This window comes from Salvelinus namaycush, chromosome 22, assembly GCF_016432855.1.
Source record: "Salvelinus namaycush isolate Seneca chromosome 22, SaNama_1.0, whole genome shotgun sequence".
Classification (NCBI taxonomy): domain Eukaryota; kingdom Metazoa; phylum Chordata; class Actinopteri; order Salmoniformes; family Salmonidae; genus Salvelinus; species Salvelinus namaycush.
The window spans coordinates 8,307,819-8,327,722 of NC_052328.1; the positions used below are offsets into that span (position 1 = coordinate 8,307,819).

The following is a 19,904-nucleotide window of genomic DNA, read 5'->3' on the forward strand; positions in this document are numbered from 1 at the left end:
GCATCATGAGGGGAATTGTGTGGATATGTTGAAGCAACATCAAGACATCAGTCAGGAAGTTAAAGCTTGGTCGCAAATGGGTCTACCAAATGGACAATAACAAGCATACTTCCAAAGTTGTGGAAAAACGTCTTAAGGACAACAAAGTCAAGGTATTGGAGTGGCCATCACAAAGCCCTGACCTCAATCCCATAGAAAATTTGTGGGCAGAACTGAAAAAGGGTGTGCGAGCAAGGCGGCCTACAAACCTGACTGTTACACCAGCTCTGTCAGGAGGAATAACCCAAAATTCACCCAATTTATTGTGGGAAGCTTGTGGAAGGCTACCTGAAACGTTTGACCCAAGTTACACAATTAGCATTGCCTATGTAAACTTCTGACCCACTGGGAATGTGATAAAAGAAATAAATGTCTGACATTTCACATTCTTAAAATAAAGTGGTGATCCTAATTGACCTAAAACAGGGATTTTTTACTAGGATTAAACGTCAGGAACTGTGAAAAACTGAGTTTAAATGTATGTAAACTTCTGACTTCAACTGTATATCAAATGGTTTCCCGAAACAGACATGCAGACCATGGTCGGTGTTTCTCATGTCTTAGCATCGCTCAAATACTTTGTAGAGGTCTGGTAGGTTAGCAATCTGGAGTACGCTGCCATCCTCACTGAAGTGTTTAGGGGGACTGAAGAGGCTCCGGAAGGCTTTAAACAGGAGATGCTCCACCTTCCAACGCCACGAGTTCAGCTCTGCATCCTGCAACGCATTCACAACCATAGTCTGTTCAGGAAGTGCTAAATGGGACCAAAACTGAAAATATAAGAGCGTGTTCCTACGACATGGCAGTATTTCTTCCATTTCAAACTTATTTGCTCCTGAACCCTTTCTTGGTTTCTACTAAATGTGACCTCGGTGTCATCAACTACCCGCTTATATCAGATTGACAAGTGCGAGACACATTAAAATAAAAACAGGGCTGTGTTCATTAGGCATGCAACTGAAAACGAAAATTATTGGCCAACTCCATGTAGTCCTTCCCTGTCAGTCCATTTCCTTCTGTTTGGTGCCTAATAAAAACGACCCGGGATTGCGCATCTGAGTGACATACCTGCTCCTCCTCTCCCGGCTCCAGCTCCAGGACATACTGTTTCCTGATAGAGTAGAACTGGCAGCACTCCTTGCTGAAGTCTCTGAAGCAGTCCTTCTCATTGTCCCAGTTCACCTACACAACCCCTCCGATTAGTCACTTTAGTCTATAAGAACTTATTGATAAGACATGGTCATGGATAAGAATAGTTCACACCTCGGTAGCCAAACGTAGGATGAACATGGGCAGACCCTCCATAGGAGGGGTGTACTTGTCAAGCAGCAATGGCAAACCGGTGAGATTTCCTTCCTGCAAACAAGACACATTCGGATCTTAAGTTTTGCCCTGATGTCATGCATGACAATTACATTTAGGGGGTAAATGCTAATGTTACAACCAGGTATGATTTCAATGTTTTTGTCAGCACAGACAGGATACAGAGGGTCAGCAGACAGACCTGGTCTATCTCCATGGAGAAGTAGTCCTCCAGCATCTCAGATTTCTTCTTCAAGAAGTCGACTATGTATTGGGCCAGACCCTCCTTGGGCCCGTCCTCCTCCGACCAGCCACTCTCCTCGGAGTCCAGAGCCAACATGGCCAGGTCATAGAGTGGTGCAGGCTCCTGGAACAACACAACATCAACAAACCAACTCGGAGCCAAATATCTGGGCCCGTATTCACAAAGCGTCTAATCTAGGTTTAGGTCCTCCCTGTCCATCTTATCTGAAAGGCTAAATTGTTCTGAGACCATTAGTGAAAACAGGCCCAGAATCACAGCCTCTGGTAATGCAAAAACAGGATTTTAGAAAAAAATTACTTATTTACATAAGTATTCTGACCCTATGCTATGAGACTCAAAATTGAGCTCAGGTGCATCCTGTTTCCATTGATCATTATTGAGATGTTTCTAAAACTTGATTGGAGTCCACCTGTGGTAAATTCAATTGATTGGAGATGATTTGAAAAAGGCACACATCTGTCTATAAGGTCCCACAGTTGACAGTGCATGTCAGAGCAAGAACCAAGTCATCAGGTCGAAGCAATTGTCCGTAGAGCTCAGAGACAGGATTATGTCAAGGCACAGATCTGGGGAAGGATACCCAAAAATGTATGCAGCATTGAAGGTCCACAAGAACATAGTGGCATCCATCAATCTTAAATGGAAGAAATTTGGAACCACCAAGACTCTTAGAGTTCGCCGCCCAGCCAAACTGAGCAATCGGGGGAAAGAGCCTTGGTCAGGGAGGTGACCAAGAATCCGTTGGTCACTGACAGAGCTCCAGAGTTCCTCTGTGGTGATGGGAGAACCTTCCAGAAGGACAACCATCTCTGCAGCACTCCACCAATCAAGCCTTTATGGTAGAGTCCAGAAGGAAGCCACTCCTCAGGAAAACGCACGACAGCCCGCTTGTAGTTTTCCAAAAGGTGCCTGAAGTACTCTCAGACCATGAGAAACAAGATTCTCTGGTCTGATGAACTCTTTGGCCTGAATGCCAAGCATCACTTTTGGAGGAAACCTGGCACCATCCCTACAGTGAAGCATGGTGATGGCAGCATTATGCTGTGGGGGTGTTTTTTGGTGGCAGGGACTGGGAGACTAGTCAGGATCGACGGAAAGATGAACGGAGCAAAGTACAGAGAGATCCTTGATAACCTGCTCCAGAGCACTCAGGACCTCGGAAGGTGAACCTTCGCCCCAGTCTAACAGGACAACACAGGAATGGCTTTGGGACAAGTCTCAATGTCCTTGAGTGGCCCAGCCAGAGCTGGTTTTCAGAAACCTGAAAATAGCTGTACAGCGATGCTCCCCATCCAACCTGACTGAGCTTGAGAGGATCTACAGAGAAAAATTGGAGAAACTCCCCAAATACAGGTGTACCAAGCTTGTAGCTTCATACCCAAGAAGACTCGAGGCTGTAATCACTGCCAAAGGTGCTTCAACAAAGTACTGAGTAAATGTGATATTTCAGTTCTTTTTTTTTTTTGCAAAATGTTCTTAAAACCCGTTTTTGCTTTGTCTTTATAGGGTATTGTGTGTCGATTGATTAGGGTAAAAAACGATTTAATCAATTTTAGAATAAGACTGACGTAACAAAATGTGGAAAAAGTCAAGGGGTCTGAATACTTTCCAAATGCATATTGTACAAACTGCTCCCAACTTTAAAAACTTTAGGCACCAAATAGAATTTAAGGAGCACCAGAAATAGATTTTTTTATATAGTTTAGGCTTCCATTAGGCCTATATGAATCCTACCTTTGAAGCACACCCTTTTCCTTTCTTCCTGGGCCAATCAAATTGGCCTAGACCTACTGTCAAGTTACCAGGTTGTTAGCTAGCTAGGTAACATGACTGCAACACGTTTGTTATAAAAAAAAAAAACATTTTCGGTTTTTAGGACTACAAGCTGGCGAGATCAAATAAATGTTTATTAGTCACATGCGCCGAATACAACAGGTGTAGTAGACCTTACAGTAAAATGCTTACTTACGAACCCCTAACCGACAATGCAGTTTCAAAAAATGTGGATAAGGATAAAAGTAACAAGTAATTAAAGAGCAGCAGTAAAAAATAACAATATATACAGGGGGGTGCCGGTACAGAGTCAATGTGCGGGGGCACCAGTTAGTTGAGGTAGTATGTACATGTAGGCAGAGTTAATTAAAGTGACTATGCATAGATGACAACAGAGAGTGGCAGTGGGGGGGGGGGGGGGGGGAGTGGCAGTGGGGGGGGGGGGGGGGGGGGGCAATGCGAATAGTCTGGGTAGCCATTTGACTAGATGTTCAGGAGTCTTATGGCTTGGGGGTAGAAGCTGTTTCGAAGACTCTTGGACCTAGACTTGGCGCTCTGGTACCGCTTGCCGTGTGGTAGCAGGGAGAACAGTCTATGACTAGGGTGGCTGGAGTCTTAGACAATTTTTAGAGCCTTCCTCTGACACCGCCTGGTATAGACTGGCGCATACAATAGAGTAACTGTTGTTTATAAATTCAGTGAACTTTTTTTAAAAACAGGTGCCAGTTAGTTCTTTAGATGGGTATGGCCAAAAATGTTGGTAGTATCATATGAGACGGTACTACGGTATTCTAAAATGTTGGTATCATAAGTATCATGATGTTTTGGTACCATGATATTACCGTGATGTGTGTCATACTTACAGATAACCTCAAGATGCCAAAGTTACCGAAGTCGTAGATCAAAATTTGGTAGAATAGCTCCTGGCTAAAAAAAGAGAAAGAGCCAAATATTCAGCACCTTGAGCAACCGCACAGGAATACTTCTAATTGATATATTTCTATAGCAGCGAAGTATATTTTTAAAGCTTCTACATGCAACTCTGCACAACAAATGTTTTTCTGAACACTTCTACATTAATGTGGATGCTACTATGATTACAGATACAGTATAATGGATGAGTAAGAAAGTTAGAGGCATAAATATCACACCCCCCAAAAAATGTGAATCTCCCCTGTTATTGGTAATGGTGAGAGGTTAGCATGTCTTGGGGGTATGACATTTGTTCCTCTTTGTCACACAAGCTTGATGTAGTCATTGCGTGCTAGGAATATGGGACCAAATACTTTTGACTACTTTAATACAGGCCTTCAGAAAGTATTCATACCCCTTTACTTATTCCACATTGTGTTACAGCCTGAATTCAAAATGGATGGTCGTTTTTTTTAACTCACTAATCGAGACACAATACCCCATAATGACAAAGTGAAAACATGTTTTTTGAAATATTTACACATTTATTTAAAATGAAATACACAAATATTTAACTGACTTTTTAGAAATCGCCTTTGGTAGTGATTACAGCTGTGAGTTTTTCTGGGTAAGCCTTAGAGAGCTTTGTACAATATTTGCCCGTTATTATTTTCTAAATTCTTCAAGCTCTGTCAATTTGGTTGTTAACCATTTTCAAGTCTTGCCATAGATTTTCAAGCAGATTTAAGTCAAAAACTAACTTGTCAACATTCACTATCTTCTTGGTAAGCAACTCCAGCGTAGATTTGACCTTGTGTTTAAGGTTATCGTCCTGCTGAAAGGTGAATTCATCTCCCAGTGTCTGTTGGAAAACAGACTGAACTAGGTTTTCCTCTAAGAGTTTGCCTGTGCTTAGCTCCATTCCATTTCTTTCTTTATCCTTACCATAACAAAGGGGTTGAATACTTATTGACTCAAGATATTTCAGCTTAAATTGTTTATTTCATTATTCCACTTTGACATTATGGGGTATTGTGTGTATGCCACTGACAGAACATCTCAATTTAATACATTTCAAATGCAGGCTGTAACAACAAAAATGTGGAAAGTCAAAGGGTGTGAATACTTTCTGAAGCGCATTGTATACGTGAATTCTTCCAAATACTTATGACACCTTCAAATGAGGGGACAAGATGCATAAAATGCTGCCGTTTCAAGCCAAATTATACGTTTCAGCTTAACTGTCCAAATAAATACGTAGGGGAGTGCATGTGGTTCTGACCTGAGTTTAGTGGTGTTGAGAAGGTACAGTTTGGTATGGTGCTGGATCAGAGTCCACTGGGGGTTGACACAGCCCACAAACGAGTGATTCTGAAGCATCTCTTGAAGACCTGAGGAAGACCAAACATACATTTGACAGGCTCTGTAACCAAATCTTCTGCTAAGGGTTTTTGCCATCCTTAGTTTACAATCTCCCTTTTCTGTAATGAAGTAAGTACAGTATTGCAACAGCTATGTGCGAAGTAGCTTTCTTCACCTGATGGTGTCAGCAAAGACACAATCACGAGTAGAGTGGAATATCTACAGTATAAAGTGGATTAGCTCTTTCAAATCGTATGTCCCCTTCCTCAGTTCTCCCCATTTCACACACACTACTTCTAACCCATGGTAGTTAGAATTGAGACCACCGCAGACACTCCTTCCTGTACGTGTCCAGTATTTGATGACGGATGGAGTTGGGTATACCTTTGTGTGCGTGCTCAGCGATGTCATCTCTCAGCTCCTTCACACTGCTCAGCTTGATGGCTCGTCTCCTGGTTGCGGCTGCAGCAGTCCGGTCCTCCTGCTCCTCATCCTGACCGGCACGCGGACGCTTCCTGGGCCGACCCAACAACACCCACACACTGCTATTACACTGCTTTTACTAAACAAGTAAACACACCCCATACGTGCTCGCCAACACATCCCCATGCACCACCAAATATACAGACATTCTAAGCACCAGTAAATAAACAGACACACTCCATAAAACACTTAATACACCACACACAGACTATTCAAACGAGCACTCGGTGAATGTATCCCTAAAGCCCACTAAGGAGGCATCATCACCTGGGGAGATCAGCTGGAGTATTTAGGCTGGTTCCCTCCCCATCCTCTGTGGCACCTGGAGCCTGTTCCTCCAGGGTCTCTGCATTGTCCATCTCTTCCATGTCATTGGTGGTCACAGGTTCCCCCCTGCTCTGCCCATTAGGGTTGGCGGTGGGAGTAGGGGCCAGCTTGGATGCCGGCTGGAGAAAGGCGTCCAGCTTTTGGGCTCTACTGTCGGTCCTGACCATCTGATGGGCGTAGACCCGCTCACTGTCCCCTGTGGAGTTGGAGGAAGACTTCCCCTCGCTGGTGGAGACAGACAGCCCAGGTAGCAATGTCTACAAAGAAACAGGTCAAACAGGTATTTTTCACCTCAATTCCAAGAAAGCAGCTTCTCTTTTTTTACTACTACTACTACTGATTCTACACACCAACTAATCCACTAAAGAAAGGGAAAGAGAATTGCATACACCCAGTTTAGCTTATTGGCACATACTGTATGTTTCATAGCCAAATATAGTGTTAAATACCTAGTAGTATAATATCCTGTTAAAAACATTACAATGAGAAGACATTCAGCATGGAGGACTGCAGAGCTAACGGCACCTGTGTGAAGTACGTGCGCGAGGAGTTGGAGCCCAGGAGTTTGCTCTCTATGTGTTTTTGAACGCTCTCGATGATACAGTCTTCGTGGAGGAAGTGCACCTCGTGTTTGGTAGGGTGGACATTCACGTCGATGTTATGAGGGGCAATCTCCAGGCTTAAGCAATAGAACAAAGAACCGTAAATACAACCGGAAATCGTTTGCTTTCCAGTTAAGTGACAGTAACCGGAGTTACCTGAGATATAGGAATGGATGAGAGTTCTTGGGAAGGTATGCAGCATAAACGGTCTCAATGGCTTTTTTTAAGGCACTCGATTCAACCAGACGATCTGAGGAGAAAACGAGACTATTAGTAAAAGTTCACAGGAATATCGTATTCAAAATCATATAACGTAGCGCTCCTGTGGCACATACGATTGATGAAGAGGATGAGAATGCACTTCTTCACTGAGTAGTTGGCGTTGGAGATGTGGCCCTTCAGCTTATAGGCGAGCTTCTGATCCTCACAGCCCACTTCAATCAGCTCCCTGTGGAAAAAACACATGCAACACACTGCTCACTCTTCAGACTGCAGACTCAACGGCAAAACTGGTATCGATGACATCATTATAGCCAGATTTCAACCCGTTCTGGTTGTAATTAAGTTATTTCAAACAGCTTCGCCCGCTGGGGAAGGTCAAGTTCACTGAGCACAAGAAAAACCAGCAGAAGTCCAATTAACTTATTAACTATGCAGAACACATCAGATTATAGCTCAAAACATTCATTAACAGATCAAGATAAAACTCTGTCTGGCTGCATATACAATTCAAAATGGATGGCATAACCTCTATTCACTCAACGAGGAACTGACATCCCAACATGAGAGAGTAATCTTAGAGGGGTATTTTTTTCCAATACCTGCTGACTGTATTGCCGAACACCACACGGATATTATCCAGAATGGAGGCGTTGGGTAGGGTCCTGACGTCTGCCATGGTCTCGCCTTGCTGGGGATGGAAAAAAGACAGAATATTTGTGACATACAACCGAAGTCTCCTCCCTTCAAGGGACAATGACCTCAGGTGAAAACATCAAGGGTAGGAAATGTGAACGAAAACAATCGCACCTTTTTGACAGCAAAGCTTTTCCCAGAGTTGTGTATAGCATACCTGTAAAACAAAAGATCATGTTTGCTTGATTCACAACACATCGCCAGCACACAAAATTAAAAAAATACTTGTGACGCTCGACCCAGGAGATGTGCACTGGTAGTGACGTCTGAGGCCACACACCTGCTCACCACCTCCACAATCCTGGAGTACTCCTCACTGGGGCTCTTTAGGGCTTTCCTCCTGGTGGACACGTTGTAGAACAGATCCTCCGCCTGTGGATGTTCAGAGATACTTGAAGTCGTCGTCTCTTTTGAACATTACAGTCGATATAACTTGCAGTTGTCAGTGGCCATTTAATGAACTCACGGTGATCTGTGTCCCCTGGTTTCCAGCACAGGGTTTGGGTTGGGTCTTGAGTTTCCCATCACAGTAGGTGGCTCTGGGGAGGGTGAGGGCAGTACTTACAGACTGAGGATTCAAACATGTTACTGGGCATTTCGACAAAGGACTGATGGCCTCATCAATCAAAGCGTAATCGAATAATAGGCTACCTGTAAGCACACTTGGCGTCAGCCGTTTTGGTTGTTATGGTCACATGGGCAACATGGCTTATACTGGCAAGTGCCTGAAACACACACACACACACGTCACATGGATAGTACAGAAATACAAGAATTGAAAATCTAGCTTTGCCCACATAAGAATAACCTACACCAAATACATCCCCATTACAACGTAACCTTGACAAATGTGGATGATCGAATTACTCAAATGATCAAACAATCGGAGATACTTCACCTCTCCTCTGAAACCATAGGTTGAGATGGTGTTGAGGTCCTCAAAAGTCTGGAGCTTGCTTGTTGTAAACCGTTCACATACTATTTCCATATCTTCTTTCTTCAACGAGAAAGTAAAACAGGCGAAAGGAAATTGAGAAGTGAACCAAAATATGGACTTAGTGGAAGTTGTTCATTTTGCTTACATGACTCAGACTCTCCCTCTCACACACGTCTTACCCTGATGCCAGTGCCATTGTCCTGTATCTGGATAAGTTTCAGACCGCCCTCCTTCAAAGTCACTTGTATGTTGGTGGACTTGGCGTCTAAACTGTAACATGACAGGGAATGCAGATGTCATATGGTGCTCCAAACTGATATCTTCTCATAAACCAAATTGCAAAGACCTGGTACAGTAACTATGTAAACAATCAGCTGTCATGCGAATAGCAACTGCTGCACAGCTACAGTTAGCTATGGATATAACTCCAGTGTGACAAGTATTAAAATCACATTGGAGTTATTGCCAAAGCTAGCTAAGCTACAGATTCAGTCACCAGATGCTGAGGGCGGGGGGGAAATCCAGTGCAGCAAAGTAAGGCGCAGCTTCAACAGTGCAGCAAAAGATGTAGTAGGGACCAGCAGCTTCATGCACGACTTCCTCACGCACCTCAGCAGCCTGTATTTGACACTGTAGAGAACCTCCGTGACAGTGGCTGATGTCCACAGCTGCCTGACCACCACCCAGGCAGTGTTGAACAAACACACGACCAGGTGTGTGTGGGTGGGTGGTATGAATATTTTTGTATTTATTAATAATTCATACAAAATGTTGTTACTCATACATGCACTTCTAAAACTTTGTTACGCTGTTGTATTCTCTGACATACAGACCTGGACCCAAACTGAAGACCTATGAGGGTGTCAGTCTGACACCCAGATATGACAGCACCCTGGCTCGTGTGACATCATCCATGTCCAAACTCATTGACCGGCTGTGCCAAAGCATGGGCAAGATATTTGGGGATTTTAGCTCTGGGATCCACAAAACTGGTGGATCTGCAAACTTGGCCTGATGCAGAAAACTCTGAAGTTTAGCATCTTACAATAACACTCCGGATCTTACTAACAATCCACACTTGTTAAAAACCCGTAAAAGCATTTAACTAAATATTATTTGACTTATTGTGTGTGTGTGTGTCTTTTCAGATTTTGGAGATTCAGAGGTTGATGACCTAACAAGGCACTTTGAGCCAGTGATGTGGATCTGATCCCAGACCAGTGGACCATCCTGAAAGCCAGGCTCTACCAGGATCCAAAGAGCAGCGTGAAGAAGACGTCCTGGCCCGAGGTCCACAGGACCCTCAAACACCTGTGCCCTGACCTTCTTCAGCTGGTAGAGATCAGCTCCAGCCAGCATCCGGACCAGAAGGCCAAACTTTATGGAGCAGAGAGGAGCAAGGGAGACTGAGGAGGAAGATGAGTCTGAACAAGAGTGAAGAGGAGGCCTAGCCTAATTTCAATCAAGCATTTGTGTGCGTGTGTGCGCGTGTGTGATAGAGCGCGAGAAAGATAGAGATGTAATGGTTAGTAGTTCCGTGAGTTCTTGAGACCTTAAGATTTATGTTAGCTCCCCCGATCCAATGCCTTGGCTTTAGCTCAACAGGCTCACACAGTCGTGGCACACAGAAGTCCCAGGTTGGAAAACAGACAGACACATATCGCACCCAAGGCTTTCAGAATTGACCTGTGTTTAATCCTGTAGAAACCAGCTACAACGGGTTCTTACCCACCCACTACGTGGGAAACCCTACTGTGGATAAACTGACACTGTAGTCTTCAATCTGATGGAGAGATGCATTATAAAACACATTAAGTGGCGAAGGACATTTACTAGCGTACGTGTTTATCATATCCCCGTGAAGCCACTGACAGCACACTATTTCTGAGCTGCACTGGGGTTGGAACGCAATCATGGTTAGATAAAGACGCCATGGAGCCGGCACGAGATATGGGTCGGAAAACGTACCTCGGTGCAGGGATTGGAGGTGCCACTGTACTCCAAATTTTACCTATATCAAAACTGATACATCGAGAAGATTTATTTCTCCAGTGTGATCGGTTTATAGGCAACTCATTCTGTTCCATTTCTGTAAATGTACATCTGTTTCAACTGGTGTGTGCCATGTTCTGTTCTTTTAAATCAATTTCAATACAAAACACATCCATGCATTTTCTGTGATTTATCTCCGTTATTTATTTCTGGGAGAAAATGTGGCTGGTAAAAAATGAGGGTGGCTGGTCAAATTTGGGCATCCACCAGCCACTGCTAATTTCCCACCTTGGTCTTAATCGAATCCATGATTGCCTTCCGACCCCAGTGCAGCTCAGTGTAAACAAGCGTAACAATATGGTCGGAATCTGATGGCTAGCAGACCACCGGCTGTGAGGATTGTCAACAACACCTCGTCCTCACTGACTCTTAAAACAGGGCCCCCTCAGGGGTGTGTCCTCAGTCTTCTGCTCTATTCCCTGTTCACCTACGACTTTGTGGCTTTGCGAAACACCAACTCAAATCATCAAGTTTGCTGACGACGCCACAGATGTAGGCCTGATAACCAACAAAGGAAGGAGGTAAGTGAACTGGCATTGTGGTGTCATGACAACAACCTCTCCCTCAACGTCAGCAAAACAAAGGAGCTGATTGTTGACTTCAGGAAGCAGGGGAGGGAACATGCCTCGATACACATCAACGGGACTGCAGTAGAATCACAATTTTTAAGTTCCTCTGTGATGACTTGTTATGGACCAACACCACCACTCCTGTCAAGAGGACTCAACAGCGTCTACTTCCTAAGGTGGCTGAAGAAATCAGAGCGTCCTGACCCGGTTGCATCATGGCCTGGTACGGGAATTGCTCCGTCTGCAACCGCAAGGCCCTCCAGCAGGTGGTGTAGACAGCCCAGTACGTCACTGGGACCGTGCTCCCCACTATTCCAGAACATCACTCGAAACGGTGCCTGAGGAAGGCACGCAGGACCATCAAGGAACCCACACACCCAAGCCACGAGCTGTTCTATACCTTTACCGTCGGACAGACGGTATCGGAGCACGAGGTCTGATAACAACAGGCTCAGAGACAGTTTCTTTCTATCTAAAAGCCATCAGACTGCTAAACACTTGAACTGAACACCTGCTCTGATTCTCCACACCTTGACTGGCACACATCACAACTGCTGCTACCAGGCTATTATTATCCTGCTCAAATTCATACACTTGCCCCCCATCCCCCAATACACATGTAAATATTGGACTATAAATTGTGCCTTCCTGTATTATACTTGTGCTATTTATTATTGTTGCATTGTCAAGAAGGAACCGGCAAGTAAGCATTTCGTTGGATGATGTATACAATGCTTATCCCGTACATACGACTAACACAACTTAAAACTAGCTAGGGTTGCCCATGTGAAGTACCACAGTATGTGTCATAATACCCCAAAAAACATAGCGGTCAAACAAGGAAATGGTTCTAATCATTTTCCCACCATTCATTTCTCTCATAGGTGATTTTAGAAACACTTAAAATAAGGGCTGTGTTTCGTGTAGGCTTACCCTGGGGTGACGTTTTGATAACTGTGTAACTCTCTCTAGGACAATGGACTTAATGTATTCACCTGTATTTACCCCCCCAAAATTAAACGCTAATTACCTGCTAATGTGGCAATCATAAAGAACAGCAAATGCCATGATGATCGGGACGAGACTGCTGAATCTAGGCAACAGTAAGAATCTCTGGATTAACTATGTAATGTCAGCTACATTTTGTAATGAATAAAGTCAAAATGTCTTTAAATTGACAATTCTGTGAACCATCTTGTGAAAGTTTTAAACAATACCTGTTAGCAAAGGTGTTAGCTGGAGATGACTTGCAGGAGCTTGCAGGGATTTGTAGTCTTGCATGATGTCTACTATTTGATGCGAATTAACATTTTCAAATCTGAGAGTAAATTGAGCCGAATTATATTGATAAAGGTCACCTTTTCCGAGAGATTTACACGGTTATCAAAACGTTACGCCACTGTAAGCCTACACTAGACACAGCCCTTAACTTAAGTGTTTCTAAAATTGAATGGTGGAAAAACTATTGGCATCATTTCCCTGCTCGACCGCTAGGTTTTATTGGTATTATGACATTTCCACTGTGGAATTCTATAAGAGTGAGCTATACGGAGAGATTATATATAATAATAATATAATATATATATTATTATATATATATATGTTTAATTTAACTAGGCAAGTGAGCTAAGACTTTTACAATGACGGCCTACCCCGGCCAAACCCTCACCTAACCCGGACGATGCTGGGCCAAATGTGCGCTGTCCTATGTGACTCCCGATCACGGCCGGTTGTGACACAGCCGGGATCGAACCAGGGTCTGTAGTGATGCCTCTAGCACTGAGATACAGTGCCTTAGACCGCTGCGCCACTCAGGAAGCCCTTTTCTTTGCTCTCTTAACTTATTCCCCCCCCCCCAGATAATGTGTAGAATTGCTGGAAATTAGCTTTAAACCTTTAAAATGTTTCTCTCAGCCTCATGGCAAAATTTGTACATGTAGGTAGAGGTAAAGTGATTATGCATAGATAATAAACAGAGAGTAGCAGCAGTATCAAAACAAAGGTGGGGGTCAATGTAAATAGTCTGGGTGGCCATTTGATTAATTGTTCAGCAGTCTTATAGCTTGGGGTTAGAAGCTGTTAAGGAGCCTTTTGGACCTAGACTTGGCGCTCCGGTACCGCTTGCTGTGTGGTAGCAGAGAGAACAGTCTATAACATGGGTGACTGGAGTCAAACCATTTTTTGGGCCATCTGGCACCGCCTAGTATATAAGTCCTGGATGGCAGGAAGCTTGGCCCCAGTGATGTACTGGGCTGTACACACTACCCTCTGTAGCGCCTTACAGTCCCGATGCCGAGCAGTTTCCATACCAGGCGGTGATGCAACCGGTCAGGATGCTCTCAATGGTGCTGCTGTAGAACTTTGAGTATCTTTTCTGTCTCCTGAGGGGGAAAAGGCATTGTCGTGCCCTCTTCCCCACTTTCTTGGTGTGTTTGGACCATGATAGTTTGTTGGTGATGTAGACACCAAGGAATTTGAAACTCAACCCGCTCCACTACAGCCCCGTCGATGTGAATGGGGGCGTGTTCGGGCCCTCCTTTTCCTGTAGTCCACGATCATCTCCTTTGTCTTGCTCATGTTGAGGGAGAGGTTGTTTTCCTGGCACCACACTGCCAGGTCTCCGACCTCCTCCCTATAGGCTGTCTCATTGTTGTCTGGGATCAGGCCTACCATTGTTGTGTCTTCAGCAAACTCAATGTTGGTGTTGGAGTCGTGCTTGGCAACGCAGTCGTGGGTAAACAGGGAATACAGGAGAGGACTAAGCACACACCCCTGAGGGGCCCCTTGCGTCATCTGTGGATCTGTTGCGGCAATATGGGAATTGGAGTGGGCCTAGGGTTTCCGAGATGATGGTGTTGGTGTGAGTCATGAGTTGTACGGGGCGGTAGTCATTTCGGCAGGTTACCTTTGCTTTCTTGGGCACAGGGACTATGGTGGTCTGTTGAAAGATATAGGTATTCAGACCCTTTACTCAGTAGTTTGTTGAAGCACCTTTGGTAGCAATTATAGCCTCAAGTCTTCTTGGGTATGATGCTACAAGCTTGGCACATGTGGATTTGGGGAGTTTCTCTCATTGTTCTCTGCAGATCCTCTCAAGCTCTGTCAGGTTAGATGGGGAGTGGCTTCCGTCTGGCCACTCTACCAAACATGCCTGATTGGTGGTGCTGCAAAGATGGTTGTCCTTCTGAAAGGAACTCTGGAGCTCTGTCAGAGTGACCATCGGGATCTTGGTCACCTCCCTGACCAAAGCCCTTCTCCCCTGATTGCTCAGTTTAGTCAGGCAACCAGCTCTAGGAAGAGTCTTGGTGGTTCCAAACTCCTTCCATTTAAGAATGAAGGAGGCCACTGTGTTCTTGGGGACCTTCAATGCTGCAGAAATGTTTTGGTACCCTTCCCCAGATCTCTGCCTCGACACAATCCTATCTTGGAGCTCTACAGACAATTCCTTTGACCTCATGGCTTGGTTTTTATATAGACAGGTGTGTGACTTTTCAAATCATGTCCAATTAATTGAATTTACTACAGGTGGACTCCAATCAAGATGTAGAAACATCAAGAATGATCAATGTCTAAGGCAGCGGTCTAAGGCACTGCATCTCAGTGCTGGAGGCATCACTACAGACACCCTGGTTCGAATCCAGGCTGTATCACAGCCGGCCGTAATTGGGAGTCCCATGACGGCCTACATTGTAAATAAGATTTTTTTCTTAACTGACTTACCTAGTTAAAAAAATATATACAATTTGTCGTTATGGACTATTGTGTGTAGATTGAATGCACTGTATGTAAGGGATAATCAACAAGAGACTATGCGTTCTATGGAAAATAAGGAATGCCATGGAAGGTGTGTTCCACAATGCGCTAGCGGAGTTTAACTAACCTTCCACGGACTTGCATTATTTTCCAGAGAACGCATAGCCTCTCGTTGAGTATCCCTTACATATACCACAGCTATAGCATAGAGCCACGAGTTGATTATCCCATTTATACCATGGCTAGAATTGAATACATTTGCCGCTAAACATTTTCTCAACGTCCACTGAAGTAGCTAGCAAGTTTACTAGATAGCAACAGTAGTTGCCTTGGTTACAAAACAAACCGACTTGCTAGTTTATCTAAACAAACCATCAGTCCTAGCTTGCTATTATGAAAATCTAATTCAACAATGGCAATAATGTTTTCAATTCGACTTTTACTGTCAAAAGCAGTTCAAACACACAATGTAAGAATGAAATATAGAAAAGGAATTCTACAGTGCATTGTAGGGAACTAATGCACGCTCTAAAATGCCCTTCAAACCAATCCGAAACAAGTATTCAACAATGCCATGGCAAAACAGACATTATAAACTGGGTGGTTCGAGCCCTGAATGCTGACTGGCTGACAGCCGTAGTATATCAGACCGTATATCACGGGTATGACAAAACATACATTTTTACTGCTCTAATTACATTGGTAACCAGTTTATAATAGCAATAAGGCACCTCTGGGGTTTGTGGTATATGGCCAATATACCACGGCTAAGGGCTGTATCCAGGCACTCCACGTTGCGCTGTGCTTAAGAACAGTTGTTAGCTGTGGTATATTGGCCATATACGACACCCACTCGGGCCTTATTGCTTAAATATACCACGGGTATGATGCAAAACACTTGTTTACTGTTCTAATTACATTGGTAACCTGTTTATAATAGCAATACTGCACCTCTGGGGATTGTGGTATATGGCCAATATACAACAGCAAAGGGCTGTATCCAGGCACTCCGCATTCCGTCGTGATTAAGAACCGCCCTTAGCCGTGGAATATTGGCCATATACCACACCCCATCGGGCCTTAAATATATCACAATTACTTTTGGAAATGCATATGTTTGTTATCCTAGCTTCCTTGCTTCTGTTCCTCTATCCTTTTCTTTCCTCCCCTCCTTTGCTTTCCTAGCACTCTTTCCTCCAATCCTTAACTAACTTTCTTTACTTTCATATCCTAGCTTATTTTCCTCCTTTTCTTGCTCCCTTTCCCCCACTTGCTTCCTTCCCTCTCCTCCTTTTCTAGACTTCTTTCCTCATTCTCTTTCTTTCTGCAACTTCCTTTCCTCTTCTCCTATCCTAGCTTCCTTTACGTTCTCTTTCCTTCATCCTTTGTTTTCCTAGCTCCCTTTCCCCCTGTCCTTTCCTAGCTACCTTTCTTTGGTCTTTCCCATCTTCCATTCCTCCTTTCCTAGCTTCCTTTCCTTGATCCGTTATCTTCCTTTCCTCCCATCCTTTGCTATGCTAGCTGTCTTTTCCCCTATCCTTTCCTAACGCTACACATTTTACCATGAGTTTGAGAGAAACATTTAAGGTTTTAAAGCTTATTTCCAGCAATTCTACACATTATCTGGGGGGGAGGAAAATAAATTAAGAGAGCCAGGAAAGGGGCCTCCCGAGTGGCACAGCACTCTAAGGCACTGCATCGAGGTGCTAGAGGTCAATACAGATCCGGGTTCGATCCCGGGCTGTGTTGCAGCCAGCCGTGACCGGGAAACCCATGAGGCGGCGCACAATTGGCCCAGCGTCTTCCGGGTTGTGACGGCCGTGCGCATGCACGCTGACTTGGGTCGTCAGCTGTACGGTGTTTCCTCCAACACATTGGTGCGGCTGGCTTCCGGGTTAAGCGAGCAGTGTGTCAAGAATCAGTGTGGCTTGGCGGGATCGCGTTTTGGAGGAAGCATGGCTCTCGACTTTCACCTCTCCCGAGTCCGTATGGGAGTTGAAGCGATGGGACAAGACTAACTACCAATTGGATATCACGAAAATTGGGGGGAAAAAGGGGTCACAAAATGAAATTAAAAAGAGGGCTAAGAAGGAGGCTAGGAAAGGAAACTAGAATGTCAGGGAAAGAAAGGGAACAAGGAAATTAGGAAAGTAAGCTAGGACATGAGGAAAGGGATCTAGAAAAAAAGGAGATGAAAGGAGGAATGGAAAAGGGAAAGACCAAAGAAAGGAAGATAGGAAAGGTAGCTAAGAAAGAATAGGAGGAAAAGGAGCTTGGAAAGCAAAGGAGGAAAGAAAGGCGAGAGTTTAACAAATGGAAAAGAGGAAAGGAAACTAGAAAAGGAAGTTGGGGAAAGTGAACAAGGAAATTAGGAAAGAAAGCTAGGAAATGAGGAAAGGGATATAGAAAAGGAGGAGAGGAAAGAAAGCTAAGGAAGGAAAGGGAGCAACAAAAAAAAAAGAGGAAAGGCAACTGACATTTACTTCTGAGATGCTGACCTGTTGCACCCTCTACAACAGGGTTCCTCAACTGTCGGCTCACGGGGGGTTTTGTGTGGACCCCCAAGTCTTCTGGCGGGGGGATTTTAATTGTTGGACATAAGACTAAAAACACCAGGAAATCAGCTCCAAGTGATTTAAATTCAATAATTCTTTCCCCAACTATTCCCACACATAATAGAGATACACGTGATCGTACACATACGTTAGCAATGTTTGAAATGATTATGTTTGAGTCAAACATATCTGTTTGGGCTTCTTGCTGTCTACAAATTACTTCTAATTATGTTCTGGACACATAACCACCAGCGAAGGAAAAAAATAGCCTGCGGCTGAATCTAGTCCATGATCCCTGCTCTACAACCACTGAATATTATTTGACCCTGCTGGTCATCTATGAATATTTGAAGAACAATCTGCCCTTACTGGGGTGGCAGGTAGCCTAGTGGTTAGAGTGTTGGGCCAGTAACTGAAAGGTTGGTGGATCTAATCCCTGAGCTGACAAGGTAAAATATCTGTTATTTTGCCCCTAAACAGATAACCCACTGTTCCTAGGCTGTCATTGTAAATAAGAATTTGTTCTTATTGCCTAGTTAAATAAAGATCACCAAAAGAAATGGCCATGTACTCTTATAATCTCCACCCGGCACACTCAGAAGAGGACTGGCCACCACTCAGAGCCTGGTTTCTTCCTAGGTTCCTGCCTTTCTAGGGAGTTTTTCCTAGCCATCGTGCTTCTACATCTGCTTTGCTTGGTCTTAGGGGTTTTAGGCTGGTTTTCTGTATAAGCGCTTTGTGACATGTGCTGATGTAAAAAGGGCTTTATAAATACACTTTATTGATTGATTGTAAATGCAAAAAGGGGACTATGAACGATAGGAGGAAAGAGAGTGAGGAAAGGATCACATTTTGCTTTTGTTAATGACTCATTTACTTTGGATCATGACATATGTTTGTGAAACTATAGGCATATTTACAGAGGGATTTTTACTTTGAAGTTGCATTCTGCATTTGCACAACTGACACAAACACACACATTAATAGACCTCGATCTCCATAGAGCTAGCCAGCTAACTCACGTTAAATAACGTTAGTACTATCAGAGACACAATTATAAACTCTTAGATTGAACGCTAGCTAGCTAACTACTTTTGTTAGCAATATGGCAAACAATTAGCATTCTTCCTAGCTATCTAGTTAACTAACTTACCAGTTTTCAAGCAATTCTTTGATAGCATTTGCAGGACGTTGGATAACCTCTCCAGCAGCAATCCGATTAACAACGGTCTCATCGAGTCTCCGAATCACCCCGGACATACTGCCAGACTGTTAGCTTTGAATCAGATTGTGAATATTATCAGAAGTAACACAAATTGGTGCTTAAATGGGACACCCTTACTTAATAAAATTAGCTAGCTTAACATCCTACCACCATCACAACATGTTGTTAAAAGCGCGGGGGGGAGTGAGGGGTTCGATTAATCTCGCCAGTGTAGGCGTGTTTTGCACCGGCTGAAAGTTGATTGCATTCGATTTGGAACCGGGCTGCCTCCCGGACGTGAGCCAGGTGCCCCGCTCTGTCCGACTGCGAAGTCGCCTCAAAACAAAAGTGAAGTAATTATTAAGCACGTGTAGTAATTAGTAGGAATCTGTTTTCCCATGCAAAAGTGACATCTGCCTTCACAATAAAAACTAGTTGGAAAAAGCATACATTTATTTTTTGGAAAAGAGATGTATGTTTCTGGACGATGCACCGATACTACCGTGTTGACAAAATAACGGAGCGGTGTCATTTACTGCTTTCGCCCGATGATGTGACCGGTTTTTGCCCGGTTCAACCTGGGCCAGTGTAAAATAACTCCCTGTGTCAAATCTCTTCTATTACAACCCCATGATTGGCTGTTCCTAAAAACAAGTCAACTGTAGCAGCCAATAGGGATAGGGATTGCTATAACATATCGCGAGTGCCTGTGTTTCCTGTGATACAATGCTACTTTTTGTTATGGTTTAGATTACTACTCGTGTGCATTATCAAAAAAAGTATTTTATATTTAGCTACCATGAAAATTGCCACAGTGCTGTCAGTCTTCTGGAGATTAACATCTAATCACTTAC

The 19,904-nt window shown here is 43.9% G+C and overlaps 1 protein-coding gene across 1 annotated transcript; it reads right to left on the reverse strand.

The window, feature by feature from the left end:
- Nucleotides 1–452: 452 nt before the first annotated feature.
- On the reverse strand, nucleotides 453–19,263 carry mlh1 (mutL homolog 1, colon cancer, nonpolyposis type 2 (E. coli)). The gene is made up of 19 exons (XM_038960305.1): nucleotides 19,000–19,263; nucleotides 9,097–9,187; nucleotides 8,879–8,977; nucleotides 8,632–8,705; nucleotides 8,447–8,519; nucleotides 8,261–8,352; nucleotides 8,095–8,137; nucleotides 7,887–7,975; nucleotides 7,401–7,513; nucleotides 7,222–7,315; nucleotides 6,989–7,142; nucleotides 6,404–6,720; nucleotides 6,038–6,168; nucleotides 5,574–5,682; nucleotides 4,243–4,306; nucleotides 1,544–1,708; nucleotides 1,303–1,395; nucleotides 1,108–1,221; nucleotides 453–755 (listed from the first exon to the last, which is right to left on the reverse strand). The coding sequence occupies exons 1-19, from the start codon at nucleotides 19,104–19,106 to the stop codon at nucleotides 600–602; spliced, it is 2,178 nt and encodes a 725-aa protein (XP_038816233.1). The 5' UTR covers nucleotides 19,107–19,263; the 3' UTR covers nucleotides 453–599.
- Between the last annotated feature and the right edge of the window lie 641 nt (nucleotides 19,264–19,904).

Excerpts from the sequence above, each read along its gene's own strand:
- mlh1 (XM_038960305.1), bottom strand. The coding sequence starts at position 19,106 with ATGTCCGGGGTGATTCGGAGACTCGATGAGACCGTTGTTAATCGGATT. Across the intron at positions 6,169-6,403 it reads ACTCCAGCTGATCTCCCCAG|GAAGCGTCCGCGTGCCGGTC; the intron begins GTGATGATGCCT and ends GGGTCGGCCCAG. Across the intron at positions 1,709-4,242 it reads TTGGCATCTTGAGGTTATCT|GAGCCTGCACCACTCTATGA; the intron begins GTAAGTATGACA and ends GTGTTGTTCCAG.